Raw genomic sequence first — 12161 nt, forward strand, 5'->3', positions numbered from 1 at the left:
CAAACAATCCAAATTCAATTCTCATGTTCTTAGAATTAGGGTTACCTTTTGTTTGCAGATTGTAGAAACCGGACCACCAAGAGAACCTCGAACGGACGCGAGCTGGAACGAGCTGGAGTTGAAGTCACACGAGCTGATCGATGTCGGGTTGCGAGCTGGCTGATCGGGGAATGCGAGCTGTAGCTGTCCGGGATGCAAGCTGAGAATGGATGGAGCTGAGGTTGTGTTCGTCTAGTATCAGAAACACCTTAGGGTTGAGGCTGATCGGATAAACACGAGCTTGAACGCTTGCAAGAACAGATTAGAGTTCGTCGGGTTAGGGTTCAAGGTCGCCGGCTAGGTTTTAGGTTTAGGAGTTTTTCGATTAGGTTTTTAGGTTCAGGGTGTTTAGGGACTATCGTGTTGATAACGTGTTGTGAAACAATAGATTTAGAGCTGAATGTTTCTGTATTTCATTAATGAATAAGTGTTTCCTTCATATAGGGAATTACAAGATAAGTAAAAAGGAAAGTATCCAAAACCTAAATCAACTAGGATTAGGAAAGACTACTAATACATAATATGGAAAGATTACAAAGAATGGAAATCCTAATCATACAAGGAAAAGGAAACACATGAATGTGGCCGCCTCTCTCTCTCTCCTCAATAGGCCGACTCTCTCTCCTCTCTCTCTCCTCTCTCTCTCTCCTGCGGATGGGCCGGTTTATGGACCGGGCCGGTTATTGACATCCATCAATTGATTTATAACAGTTGCAAATTTGTATAATATCGAAAAAGTAAATGAATTTTTGTTTAAAACTAGCTTATTTGAGATTTTGTATTACAATGTCATCTTTATATTTTATGTATATTTTGTATGAATTAGTGAAACATAAAATTTACTAGGTAGATTTTTGGATAATTTAATAGTATATATTTATAAGGTTTATAATAGTTTTAACAACGTTTTCATATCTGATCCAGCCTGTATGTGAACCGGTAAATCTGGTGATTCGTATATATCCGGTCTGGAATTAGTTAAAATCTGATATATAAATAACTTAGAGAAAATTCTTTAAAAGCCCAAAAACCTACCACTAACATGCGATCCAATATTGGTTAACCTGATAAAATCCCACATAAAGCCTGATGATATTGTTAAAAAAATTGATTCAAACTTTTGACTCGAATTAATATTTTTTCAAACAGGAATCTTGTTTAACTTAGGTATTTCGATCATATTCATACTAATCTTCAATGTGTTTCGACAATAAATAGAACCTCTTTCCAGATTTTCAAATGAGGTTCTATATCATTTTTTAATATAATGAAACATATAAATTTTATCCATAATTATATATATTAACATTTTCTATATGATTTATGTTTAAATTTGTGTATAGAATTGATTTTTGTTATTTGAACTCTATTTTTAGAGATATCAGATAATTCTAACTTGAATATCTTTATTTAACCCGTTTGTTTAACTTGTTTTAGCTAATTGTCATCAATGTATTTTTATCAAATAAAAATACATTTATTTATTTATAAATATTCTGACTTACAATATTTCTATATTATAAATCAAAATTAATTATTTCACATTTAAATATTTTTAACAGTTTATATTTTAAAATTAAAATATATTGTAAGATATATGAATATGTGTATATTATAAATCAGAATTAATTATTTCAAATTTAAATATATTTAAATTTTTATATTTTAAAATATATGAATATGTGTGATGCAATTTTAGATTATAAGGTAACTATGTGTTGTCCAGAAAAGAAACTTATATAATCAATGACCTTTAAGGAACCAGTTCAACCGTATATATATGATTTTAGCCAACATAATTACTTAAGAAATGAATGTATGTGTAGCCAATATATGGGTATTCGAGACACTGAATATCCGGGATACCAAATATATGGGTGGTTACGGATCGAATCGAATCGGATAACTGATTATTCGAACGAAACGATCGGATCATGACTACCTCTAAGAACCCGGATATCCGCTTCGCTTCCACCTATCTACAACTGTTACTTTTGTTTCCAAGAACTGAGTGTGTGGAGTGATACTGATACACTTCTAATACTTGTTTGATTGCATGCACATCCATCGCCGCAAACTCATATACTGTATTTGTTATAGAAGAATATTCAATGGCCAAAGAAAGACAAAAGATGTGGTTAAATCTTTCAGGTATATTACTCTGAATTTATATACAATCACTCTATATAGTCTATCTTGCATCATTAATTGCCAAGGTTTTTAGTTCAAAAATATAAAATAAAAATTGCCAAGCTTTTGGAGCTAACAAAGGCTTGATTTATTTTGTTTCATGCAAGTCTGAAATGTCGGAAGAACTAGCGGACATTTGAGCGAGTATAATTTAAGAAGTTGAATAATATGCTTGTCAAACTAAATGTATAATCCAAAGACAAGGGCCAAGGGGAAGACGCAGTTACTTTTTTCGTAAAAAGGTTAAAAATTTAAGGGGAAAAGACAAAAAAAACAAAATATGGCCTAGCGGCAGTACTGAATGTTTCTCACACACGACTACCCGAGGTCGGCAGTTCGATACTCGGGGATAGCGGGGTGGAACTGGGTTAGCTAAAAAACCCCTGCGTTAGGTGAGCTACGGCCAGTACTGAACGTGGGATACGGTTTCTGGCGAGGTGGCCCTTCGGGGTGAGCCCAGTCACTATAAAAAGTTCAACCTATACAGTTTTAACCGGGCCTCGTGGTTTGGTGGTATAGGAACCTCGGCTGAGGTGCCCGCCATCACGAGTTCGAGCCCCGGCCCAGCGGATTTAACATCCCTTCCGTTGGGGCGCTGGACCCCCTACGGGGATAGTTTGGAATGTGGCTGCCCAGATACCAGAGTTATAAAAAAAAAAAAAAAAAAAAAAAACAAAATATGGATAAAAAAAGAGATTGAGTTAGAGATTCTTCAAATCCAAAACTGTTTCCTGATTGGCTAATCCCAGCATCTAACTCTATCAATATCCCATCTCTGATTCTCCCGTCTCTTCTCATCCACAAAACACTCGCTTTAAAACTCAAACTCCCTTAGATCAATTCTCCACCAAACCAGCAAAGAAGAAGAACGACACCACAAAGAGAAAACAAACGCTCAAAATCCTAGAGAGACTCAATGGCTTCAACATTCATGAGCTCAAGCAGTGTTCTGACCCCAACACCATTTCTTGGACAGACTAAAGGCTCCACCTTCAACCCTCTTCGTGATGCTGTCTCTCTCGGATCTCCCAAGTATACTATGGTTTGTTTCTTTTTGTCCTAAATCTCTTGTTTAAGTTTAAGAGTTTCCATCTATGCTATTAAGTTGGTGTCTGATTTTCTTTTTCTTTTTAAACTTGACATGTGAAGGGGAATGATCTTTGGTACGGACCAGACAGAGTTAAGTACTTAGGACCGTTTTCCGTCCAAACCCCGTCTTACCTCACCGGAGAGTTTCCCGGAGACTATGGTTGGGACACCGCTGGTTTATCCGCAGACCCTGAAGCCTTTGCCAAGAACAGAGCTCTTGAGGTTAGACTCTTAACTCTCACTCACTCAATTGGGTAAACACTAATCACTAATCACCATGTTACAGGTGATCCATGGGAGATGGGCAATGTTGGGAGCATTAGGTTGCATAACCCCTGAAGTTCTTCAGAAATGGGTCCGTGTGGACTTCAAAGAGCCGGTCTGGTTCAAAGCCGGTTCACAAATCTTCTCTGAAGGCGGTTTGGACTACTTAGGCAACCCAAACCTAGTCCACGCCCAAAGCATTTTAGCCGTCCTTGGCTTCCAAGTTATCCTAATGGGATTAGTTGAAGGTTTCCGCATCAACGGTCTTGATGGTGTTGGTGAAGGCAATGACTTGTACCCGGGCGGGCAATACTTTGACCCGCTGGGTCTCGCGGATGATCCGGTTACTTTCGCCGAGCTTAAGGTGAAGGAAATCAAGAATGGAAGGTTGGCTATGTTCTCAATGTTTGGCTTCTTTGTTCAAGCCATTGTTACAGGAAAGGGTCCTTTAGAGAATCTCCTTGACCATCTTGATAACCCTGTTGCTAACAATGCTTGGGCTTTTGCAACAAAGTTTGTACCTGGTGCTTGATTTTTTTAAGTCTTAAAATGTAATCCTTTTGAAATGATATGAACATAACCTTTCTTGTTCCTCTGCAAATTACAACACTCTATTTGCTATGCACAGAAAAAAAGTTCCAAAACAAATACATGTCTCTCAGCTGAATCTACAATGATCTTGTGATTGTGTTTTACTAATACAACAAACCCTAAGCGAGTGGTGGAAAACCCCTTAGCCTCTTTTGCCCCACCATTTCCGGTGGCGACCTTTATCACTATGGAGTCTTGCTTTAGTCTCTCTTAATCTAGCTTTGTAATCTTTCTTCCATGTCTCAAATCTTAGCTTCAATCTCTTGAACTCATCCTCTGGATGTTGCTGCTGTTGCTGCCCGTTTGGAGTTGCCTGCGGTCCACCTTTCACCTCCATGATAGCTCTAGCATCTTCGTCGAAATTGAGTCTCCTTTGATCAAACTCTCTTGCGAGATGATTAACAGCGTTCAGACTTCCGTTGAGCTCTCTGATTCTGAGTTCTGGAGTGTTCCCGTTGCTGAACTTAGTTGTGGGAGTTCTCACTCCGGGAGTTCCAGTAGACATTGTGTCCTCCGAGTCATAGCCGAAAGGTGACATCGATGCGTCTTGTCTTCCTCCTGCTTGACCTGTATTGTTTTCTGTAGCTAGACTCTTTCGAGCAGCAGCAAGACTCATCTGAGAGAAAAAGGAAACACTTCTTAATCTTTATTTTATGTTTGTGTCTTGAATCAGTCAAGGATGAGGAACTAACCTGCAACGATGACATTTGTTTTTGCCAAGTGTCCTCCATCGACTTCATCTTTATTTCATACTCTGACCATCTCTCCTCAAATTGTCTCAACTGATCTCTCAATGCTGTGTTTTCTTCTTCCTTCTGCACTAAAGCTTCTTCAGATTTCAAAACCCGCTTCTGGAGATCAGACATAGCTGATTGTTGAACTTGGAACCGCTCCACCGGCAAATCCTACATCACAAACGAGAGAATGTTAAAAGTGTTTGATTCAGAAGTGTACAATCTTTCTTTTGATAGTAAGTACCTTGTCTTCTGAAATCCTCCTGCCAGCTTTCCTCTTTGATTTAGTCGTCACATCGACAAGTTCTTTCTGTATTTGCATAATGTTGAATCTTTTCCGAGCCAACCATCCACGAACAGCTGCAAAAGAGACGAATGATGAGCATTAAGATCCATATTCCAAATATGACAACCAAAATCTCTAGTTAAGCAAATAAGATACCAGATTGCAAGTTTATGACTGCAGTCAACTCTCCTGCACCTGCTTCAGAAACAGACTCCGCATGGATCTTTGCTTCAACGTCAAACCTTCTTCGAGCATTTTGACCTCGTACATATGACTGAAGTACCAATGCTCCGTTTCTCATATTTTGGAAGTATTCACGAGACAAGTGACCACGGAGATGCTTTTGTAAGCCCACTATGCCGTAGAGAACTTTCTTTCTCCTATCTTCAAAGACACCAATCTGTAAAAAAAATTGAAGTTCAGGCGCATAAGAATTGTACAAGATCAGGAATTAGCCTCTATATCTCTGCGTAAAGAACTACTTACTTGCCCAGTTCGAAGGTACAGTTTTGTATAGCCAACTTGATACATTTCTGGATGAAGTTCGTACTGTTTCAGAACAGCGATTGATACGCTCAAAGGATCCTGAGAGACCTTTTTGTCTGACAACAGGAACCCATATCTTCCTGCAAACTCTTGATGTGTCAAACGTGTAGGATATCCAGATCTTGATATTCTAACAACCTCCAACACGCCACAACATCTAAGCTGTTGTAGGACAAGATCCTCTTCATAAACTCTGGGAAGCTGCTTCGAGTTTGGCTTTATGCATCTAATGAAGTGAGGGCTTGTGTTTTCCAACTTGTTCATCAACTTGAAAAGTTGACCCTGTAAAGAGATAAATAACCATATGAGGGGATGCAACGTGAGTTGAGAAAGATTGCAAAACTGCATCATTCAAGCCTTTTTACCTTGAACTTAGTCCCAACAGTTTGATTTGTGGAGTCTGATAACATAAGCGGCTTCTGAGATTTGCCACGCATTTTAGTAGAAAACAATTTCAGCAACTGGCAGTCGCATGATGATAAAAGATTGATAAGATCAGCAGGCAACGGATCCCTGTTCTTTTCCAAAAACCCATTTGTATCGTAGAGAACCTGCAAGCAAAAAAATATTCATTCAAAGAACAACCCCCATAAGTACAAGAAAAGCTGTACACAATCAGGATGTAGAGACTAGTTTTTGATCTAAGGGGATCAACTGACCTCTCCAGCATAATGATTAACTCTGAAGGCTCGACCTCTCTCTCCTTTGAAGCAAGAGTTGGTCTTCAAATGTTGCTTGAGCTTGTTTGCAAAGGTCAAATCAGTTGCTTTCGGAAAATTTGATTCCTCGTCTAGTAGGGTCAATAAACCAATGGGTTTCTGCACAGGCAAGACATATGCAAGAGATTACTTTTTAAAACATGCAGAAAACGTCCTTATAACATAGAGCAAACTAGTAATATATCTCTTTCCTTCTTGAAGCAAATAAAACAAAAGTGGACACTGATTACCTTTTCAATTAGATCTAAGCACTCTTGATTGTCTACAAATTCGACCTTGGTCCAATCAATTCCATCCTCTTCATATTCCTGAACAGAGAAGAACAATATTGAATGGAACAGTATAGCAGAAAGCACACACTATCATATCATTTAGACCAAAACAAATCACCTCTTGTTCAAGTTTAAATAAATGCCGGTTGAAGTGTTGCTGCAACCTTTCATTTGCATAGTTTATACAGAATTGTTCAAAGCTATTATTCTGAAATCATAGAGAAACAAATCATCGTCTCAGGAGTCAGGAGTTCAAAGAGAACGATAGTAATAAGAAATCTAAAACATGTATGGGTACTACTAACCTTAAATGATTCAAACCCATATATATCAAGGATGCTTATAGATCTCCCTGTGAGTGATTTACCGACTTCTAATGCAATGTTTATTTGCTCAACAAGCCAGTCGAAAAGGCTTGCATAAATAAATTTTGCTATTCCATCCCTCATGTTCGTTGCCTGCAGGTAAAAACAGTCCAGAAATTTATACAGTACCTTATGATCGATGTACATGTATATAAGAATCAAGCTTATGACTATTAGACGGTACCTGCCGCAACGTCAGTTTTTTTGAAATACGATCTGTACCAGCTTGAAGTTTACGGGTAGACAAAACCACCATAAGCTCTTCTGAGTTGCACCCCATTAACATAGCGGCATTGGTGACAGCTGTAAGAAATAGCAGCCAAGTGTCAAGAAAGCATCACCAAGTCACTGTTTTTGATGAATTAAGATAAAGAGATTCTACCTTCATCTGCGACCACCTCCACATGATTTTCGTTGTCAGTAACTCGGAAAGATACATTCCCTAGCCACAACACCGCCGCAAGCAATGCAAACACACGCTCCTGATGTTCTTTAGGGATTTGAACAATGTCAAAAGCTTCCTACAAAAGAAGAGAAAACCATAATAAAACTTTGGCATCTTAACAATGGAATCAGAAGCAAGCAGGGGAAAGAAAAACAGAAAGATTACAAGTAGCTTGCGAAATTTCTGAGCATCATCAACACGGTCGATGGTCAAGCAATCACTCTGGTTTAGGTAAGTATACTCACTTGCTGTTTTAAGCTTCAAGCTCTCTACAAAAAAGAATCATTGTAACGATAGTTTAGCCACAAGACAAAGTAAGCAAATATTTGAAGTCTGTTTGTATTTCTACTTCAGCAAGGCATTTCTAAAGAAAGATAAACAGTGTTAAATTTCGGAGATTTCAGTTTGTAATGTTACCTTTGAGAACAGGCGAAGCACCTGCACAAAACTCATAAAATATGTGGTAGGATCTTTCGCCATTGCACAGCTGAACCACTCTTGACTGGTCAAAGGATACTACTGCCAGTTAGTGACCGATGGCTGAGTAGTGAAAGTCAGATGAAAAAAGATTCTCAATGGAAACAAAGTTACCTTCTCTAGCAGAACTGTGCGCATTAAACAAAGAGTAGTTATGCAAAACATGGAGAGAGAGACAAAAGAAACAAGTGAGCTCCCAATACAAACAATATGATAAACAATGTCTGTATGGTTAGAGTATACTCACAAGTTTCAAGTTTGGCTCCACATATCTTTCCCATTGCACTAAAATGAATTTCTATGAGTTTACCCTGCGCCAGTTAAGATCTAACGATCAACTTCTCAATTTACATGATAATAACTTGACCAAATAAGGAATGGAGAAAACTACAACTCACAAATCTGCTAGAGTTAGCATTTCTTGATGTTTTAGCATTTCCAAAAGCTTCGAGAATGCAAGTTGTCTTGAGAATTTCATACTCTACTCCACAGCTGCCTCCACCAAGAGCTGCCAAATACTGCATTGCAAATTTCGCAGTCTCAGTTTTCCCAGCTCCACTTTCTCCACTGCAGAACAATTTTGATGTAAATACCAGAAAAAAAAAACACCTCATGTATTCAAAATAATCCAGAAATATACAAAGCTACTCGTACCTTATAATAATAGACTGATTCTTCTCTTCTGCATGTAGAAAGGTTCAAAATGTAAGTGCCAGATTACCCAGTGGAAGACCGATTAGGATTACTGAAGTCATGTAAATACAAAAAAAAGCGTGATTATAAATGTGTCCCCTCACCGCTCATCATCTCATCATAAGCTGCACCTGCCACAGCATATACATGAGGAGCATCCACAGCCTTCTTCTGATAAGCTGAGATGAAATCATCTCCGTATATATCAACATTCTTGAACGGATTGACCGCAATCAACACTGGTCCTGCTTTGCTCTACGGTAAAAAAAAACGCCAAGTTAGCTATGAAAAATCACAAGAAATCAAAAGAGTCAAAGAATTATTAGCAGTAGTAAACTCACATAAATAACGTCTTGCGAGTATCTGACACGAAGGTTAAAAAGAACAGAGGGTTCATTTAAATAGCTAAGCTGTATAAGGTTTTCAACACCTTCCAGAATATCTGGGTTTGCAGGAAAGAGATCTTCAGTAGACACTTCCACAACCTTTGGTAGCAACAAAGATCACAAGATTTGGATAGTCAGAAGGCAGAAACTTTTAAATTTCATATGGAAAGTGCAACAAGGTTACAAATAAACTTACATTTGCAGTGGACAACATAACAAGAGACGTATCAGCCGCAGTAGACTGTATCTTCCCCAGCTGCCACTGCCCATTTGCAACCCGGCACCAAACTCGAAGTTTCTGGAACAAAAAACAAAACAAAGTTCTAGATCTCATTTCTAAGGTAGAAAAGTAAACACAACTAGGACACCTCTAAGCAAGCTATCTACCAAGAGAAAACGTATTGGGCCTCTTCATCATATATGCTTCCACAAAACATTCTGAGAACAGGCTTTTGTTATGACAAAGTTCAAAACCTCACTGCTCAAGTTACACTAAAGACTCATTCCTGATCTCTCAGCCCTAACCTCTGACTCTGAGATGAACACACTAAATTTAAAAACAAAGGACAACCAAGAGACAGAAGAATCATGTATGTACCTACCTTCTTAATGAAATAGTCAACATTATCGTTCCACTCAGGTTTCTGCTCCTCCACGGGACTGACCTTAGCAGCAGCAGCAGCAGCCACCTTTACATCTTCCTCTTTCTCTGCAGCGTAAGGAGACTCTGAGCTAGGACCAGTCCTCCTCATCTTCTTGCTTCCGAAACTCTTCCTCTTAACTCTTAAATCCTTCTCTTTCCGCGGCTTCCCTTCCGGTTCAGGCTGCCTAGAAGAAGCAACACTCCCGTTCTGATTCTGATCTTCAGTGACGCTAGAAACACTAAAGTTGGCCGGAAGCGAGCGGCGAGAGGAAGGAAGACGAGCCCTGGAGTTAGGGCGAGAAGGAAGCGCCGGAGGGATATCTCGAGGCTGCTGTTGTTGGCACTCATCTTTCTGCCGGAGAGACTCGAGCATCTCCTCTAGCGAGCTTTTCGCTAGCGACGCCGATAACATCATTGCCCCCCTCCCCAAAACACGAATCACCAAAAAGTTTAATCGACAAGCACTCCACGCAATCTACGCTTCATAAACCCTAAATTTCACAAACAGGTGCAGTGAACGAGGAACGTCGTTAACCTTCTTGGGAAACACAGCCTATTTAAAAAATAAACAACAAGAATTTCAGCGCACAATCTCTCTCAAGTAAATTGCAAAATCTCGAGGGCTCCTCCATTTCTGTTAAGACATTTGGAATTAAAAAAAAAAAAAAAAAAAAAAGATTTTGACTAAACGGGAGATCAACAAAAACCTGGTCCCTTGCACGAACGATGAAGAGAAAATGATTTGAAAAGGGGAGAAAACGAATTCTTTCCTGACAAAATTGTAAACCCTAATATTCTCTCTTCTTCTCAGAAAATGATGATATTGTTTTTTCTCTGCAACTTTTGCTTTTTCTATTGGAAAGAGCAATCAAATAAATCCTCTCTTCTTCTTCGACCAACAAACAAATTTCAAATTTTTTCCGTTTTTTTTTTTTTTTTTTTTTTTTTTTGGTTGTTCAGACAAAAGATGGTCCAATTTGAATTATACTTTAATGACTTGATTAAATATTTATATATTCGTAAGAACGTTGTTCGCGAAAATAACGTTGCTGCTGTCATCTGCATCACACATAACGCTCTTGTGAATGTACCCCTCCCCCCCCCCCCCCTGTTTTTCAAAAAAAAATGGTATCCCCCCTCACACTGGAGTAAGTGAATCTTCAACAAATCAATCCTTATGGTAGTTAACTTAATACCAAATCTGTAACATTCCGAGTTGTGATATATAGAAAAAATCAAGTGGATTGATTTGGCTACATATGTCATCAAAGTGCGATGTACATTTTCTGTCACGCATCCGTTTAGAACTCTAGAATTAAACGTGATTGAGTTAAAATAGTGGGAGGATGGATTACCTATCGGAAAGTGATTCGCGATACTGTGTAAGTCATGGGGAAAGGTCTATGATAATTGCATGGTCAGTAAATAAAACTTTCGAACCTTGAAAAATTAACGCACCGTCCGTCAGGTGGAATAATGATCCACGGGCCGAATGAACGGGCGTGGGTGATCCATTAGTTGTAGACGGTCGGAGCGTTACAAAATCATTAACTATGAGGCCTCCTCATCAAATAGATATCTAGAAAAAAATTTACTAATTAAGTTAATAAAATTAAAAGACTCATTTACAAAATAATATTGCTGCTGTCATCTGCATCGCACATAACGCCCTTGATACCCCCCTCCCCCCCGGGTAAAAAAACGTACCCCCTGTTTTTCAAAAAAAAAAAAAAATGGTATCCCCTTTCACACTGAAGTAACTGAATCTTCAACAAATAGGTAATATCAAATCTATAAACATTCCCAGTTGTAATATATAAAAAAAATTAAGTGGATTGATTTGGCTACCTATGTCATTAAAGGTGCGATTACATTTTCCGCCACGCATCCGTTTAGAACTGCAGAATTAAACGTGATTGAGCTAACGTAGTAGAAGGATGGATAACATATCGGAAAGTGATTCGCGATAATGTGTGAGTCACGGGGAAAGGTCTATGATAATTGCAGGGTCAGTAAATAAGACTTTCGGACCTTGAAAAATTAACGCACCGCCCGTCAGATAGAATGAGACCCACGGGCCGAGCGAACGGACGTGGGTGACCCATTAGTTGTGGGTGGTCGGAACGTTACAAAATCATTAACTATGAGGCCTCCTCATCAAATAGATATGTAGGAAATTTTTTACTAATTAAGTTAATAAAAGGGCAAATCTCCAAAATAGCACATTTCTAAGTTTATGTCACAAAAATAGCCCTCAAAAACTAAAATGACCGAAATAGCATTTTATCTTTTGAAAAATTTAAATTTTTTTTATTTTTTAAAATTTGAAATCTTATCCCAAAGCCCCACTCCCCAACTCTAAACCCTAAACCCTAAACCCTAAACCCTAAATCCTAAACCCTAAACCCTAAATCCTAAACCC

The 12161-nt window shown here is 38.6% G+C and overlaps 2 protein-coding genes across 2 annotated transcripts; one reads left to right on the forward strand and one right to left on the reverse strand.

The window, feature by feature from the left end:
• Positions 1 to 3011: 3011 nt before the first annotated feature.
• LOC106318096 (chlorophyll a-b binding protein 13, chloroplastic) lies at positions 3012 to 4175 on the forward strand. Its single transcript, XM_013755947.1, has 3 exons — positions 3012 to 3271; positions 3379 to 3540; positions 3605 to 4175. Exons 1-3 carry the CDS (start codon positions 3146 to 3148, stop codon positions 4112 to 4114), a joined length of 798 nt encoding a protein of 265 aa, XP_013611401.1. The 5' UTR covers positions 3012 to 3145; the 3' UTR covers positions 4115 to 4175.
• Positions 4146 to 10672, reverse strand: LOC106318095 (myosin-2). The gene is made up of 24 exons (XM_013755946.1): positions 10510 to 10672; positions 10275 to 10292; positions 9699 to 10229; positions 9293 to 9394; positions 9052 to 9195; positions 8815 to 8965; positions 8672 to 8699; positions 8416 to 8584; positions 8265 to 8328; positions 8132 to 8145; positions 7958 to 8042; positions 7706 to 7809; positions 7478 to 7616; positions 7280 to 7398; positions 7036 to 7188; positions 6849 to 6938; positions 6689 to 6766; positions 6399 to 6557; positions 6105 to 6290; positions 5680 to 6021; positions 5350 to 5593; positions 5152 to 5267; positions 4866 to 5078; positions 4146 to 4789 (listed from the first exon to the last, which is right to left on the reverse strand). The coding sequence occupies exons 3-24, from the start codon at positions 10152 to 10154 to the stop codon at positions 4316 to 4318; spliced, it is 3630 nt and encodes a 1209-aa protein (XP_013611400.1). The 5' UTR covers positions 10155 to 10229; positions 10275 to 10292; positions 10510 to 10672; the 3' UTR covers positions 4146 to 4315.
• Positions 10673 to 12161: the final 1489 nt, after the last annotated feature.

Source organism: Brassica oleracea, chromosome C9 (assembly GCF_000695525.1).
Source record: "Brassica oleracea var. oleracea cultivar TO1000 chromosome C9, BOL, whole genome shotgun sequence".
NCBI classification, from domain to species: Eukaryota; Viridiplantae; Streptophyta; class Magnoliopsida; order Brassicales; family Brassicaceae; genus Brassica; species Brassica oleracea.

Bases quoted from the DNA above. Each gene is read 5' to 3' on its own strand.
- LOC106318096 (XM_013755947.1), top strand. From the start codon at position 3,146: ATGGCTTCAACATTCATGAGCTCAAGCAGTGTTCTGACCCCAACACCA. The intron at 3,272-3,378 runs GTTTGTTTCTTT...TGACATGTGAAG, and splicing joins GATCTCCCAAGTATACTATG to GGGAATGATCTTTGGTACGG. The intron at 3,541-3,604 runs GTTAGACTCTTA...ACCATGTTACAG, and splicing joins CCAAGAACAGAGCTCTTGAG to GTGATCCATGGGAGATGGGC.
- LOC106318095 (XM_013755946.1), bottom strand. From the start codon at position 10,154: ATGATGTTATCGGCGTCGCTAGCGAAAAGCTCGCTAGAGGAGATGCTC. The intron at 7,399-7,477 runs GTAGAATCTCTT...TATTTCTTACAG, and splicing joins GGAGGTGGTCGCAGATGAAG to CTGTCACCAATGCCGCTATG. The intron at 6,939-7,035 runs GTTAGTAGTACC...CTATGATTTCAG, and splicing joins ATGGGTTTGAATCATTTAAG to AATAATAGCTTTGAACAATT.